This window comes from Tupaia chinensis, unplaced genomic scaffold (genome assembly GCF_000334495.1).
Source record: "Tupaia chinensis unplaced genomic scaffold, TupChi_1.0 Scaffold149831_1, whole genome shotgun sequence".
NCBI lineage: Eukaryota > Metazoa > Chordata > Mammalia > Scandentia > Tupaiidae > Tupaia > Tupaia belangeri.
The window spans coordinates 1,573,431-1,574,874 of record NW_006209676.1 but is presented as its reverse complement, the minus strand read 5'-3'; the positions used below and the strand labels follow the sequence as shown (position 1 = coordinate 1,574,874).

Here is a 1,444-nt window from a genome sequence, read left to right as displayed (position 1 = left end):
AATGTTTATTCTTATCTATTCATTTTCTTAAGTGGAACAGCAAAACTAAGGGTCTAGGGGGCCAGAGAGGAGTGAGAGCTGGAACTAAGTCACTCTTCTGTTCAGCAAGATCAGAAGACCAGTCCTGTGCTTTTTCCTGTGTAGGACCCTAGTGGGGCTGGTCTCGAACTCTCTTCTTTAACTTTCGAATGCGCTGAGCAGCGCGGGCCCCCAGCCTCCTACCGCCGCCGGCACTGCGCAGGCGCACAGCCGCGGCGCCCACGCTTTGCGCACATGCGTACTCAGGTTCATCCGTAAGGGCGTGTTGGCTGAGCAAAGATGGCGGCGGCAGTGCGGGTGGCCGCGGTGGCCGCGAGGCGCAGCTCCCTGGCGAGCGGTCTGCGCCCGGCGGCCGGCGGCCTTTGCAGCCAGCCGGTCTCGGTTAACGAGCGCATCGAGGACAAGCGCCGCGCCGCGCTGCTGGGAGGCGGCCAGCGCCGCATCGACGCGCAGCACAAGCGAGTGAGTCCCGAGGGCTCGGAGAGCCCCGCCCCGGCACTCGCGACCTATCACAGCCGCCCGGCTCGCGGCGCCCGCGGCCTCCCGCCACTCCGCGCGAGGCCGGGAGGGGCGGTGGAAAGTGTTCACCTTGAGACCAGGTGGCCGAGCGCCTCCGTGCATTTTCACGCCCAGCTCACCCCTTGGAGCAAGTGTGCTTTAATCAATGTTAGACAGCCCCGGTGGGGCTTCCGCGGGCTCACCGTTTGACAGCTCTGAACTTTTGGGCCAGTTTCTCCAAGGCTCAGTTTCTCTTAAACAGAAGATGGTAATAGTTCTTCCCCCGTCTTGGTGTCGGCGGAGACAGGGAAGCTACTGTAGTAAAACGGATCAGTAAAAACGGATCTGCCTCTTTTCTTGCCCCATGGAAAGGCGGGAGTAGGCGCTTTTCCCTACGAAAGCCGGATCGCCAGGCCCGGGTCGGGGAGTTAGGTTGGGCCAGTTCACGTTGGCCTGGGCTGGGGTATGCCCCGTGGGGACACGTGGACGCTGCCCGCAGAAGGCCAGGTCTGCCGCGTGCGCGCGTGGGCACGTGGGCGCCCGTCGAGCTGCTGGTGGCCTTTCTGCCGGTGCGTGGGCTGCTCTCCGCGTCTGGCTGCAGCGAGCACCTGCGGACCTGCAACCCGCCCAGGCTGAGAGGTGAGGCTCTCGCCCTGCCTTCGGAGCTAAGCTGCGTGGACCGCCTTCAACCACGCGTCCCCGGCTGCTTTGGCGAGTCAGGACCCACGTGCTGCACGAGTTAACTAACCCATAGGAAGGTGCAGAAGGGAACCTAGGTGGAGGGCACGCAGGCACAACTCCCAGGTGTGTGGAGAGGCGACGCTGAGGACTGGGTCTTCATTGAGGCGATTTGACCAGTCCCTTACTAAAGTCTACAGCGTTCATTCAGATGCTGTAAATTCCTGCT

At 62.5% G+C, this 1,444-nt stretch overlaps 1 protein-coding gene across 1 annotated transcript in view; it reads left to right on the top strand.

Annotated features, from left to right (window-relative positions):
• Window positions 1-297: 297 nt before the first annotated feature.
• The window catches only part of PCCB (propionyl-CoA carboxylase subunit beta), an 83,757-nt gene continuing 82,610 nt past the window's right edge, over window positions 298-1,444 (top strand). Inside the window, exon 1 of the mRNA XM_006171544.3 lies at window positions 298-501. Coding sequence (XP_006171606.1) covers window positions 319-501 — 183 coding nt within the window. The 5' untranslated portion in view covers window positions 298-318. The remainder of the gene's footprint in view (window positions 502-1,444) is intronic.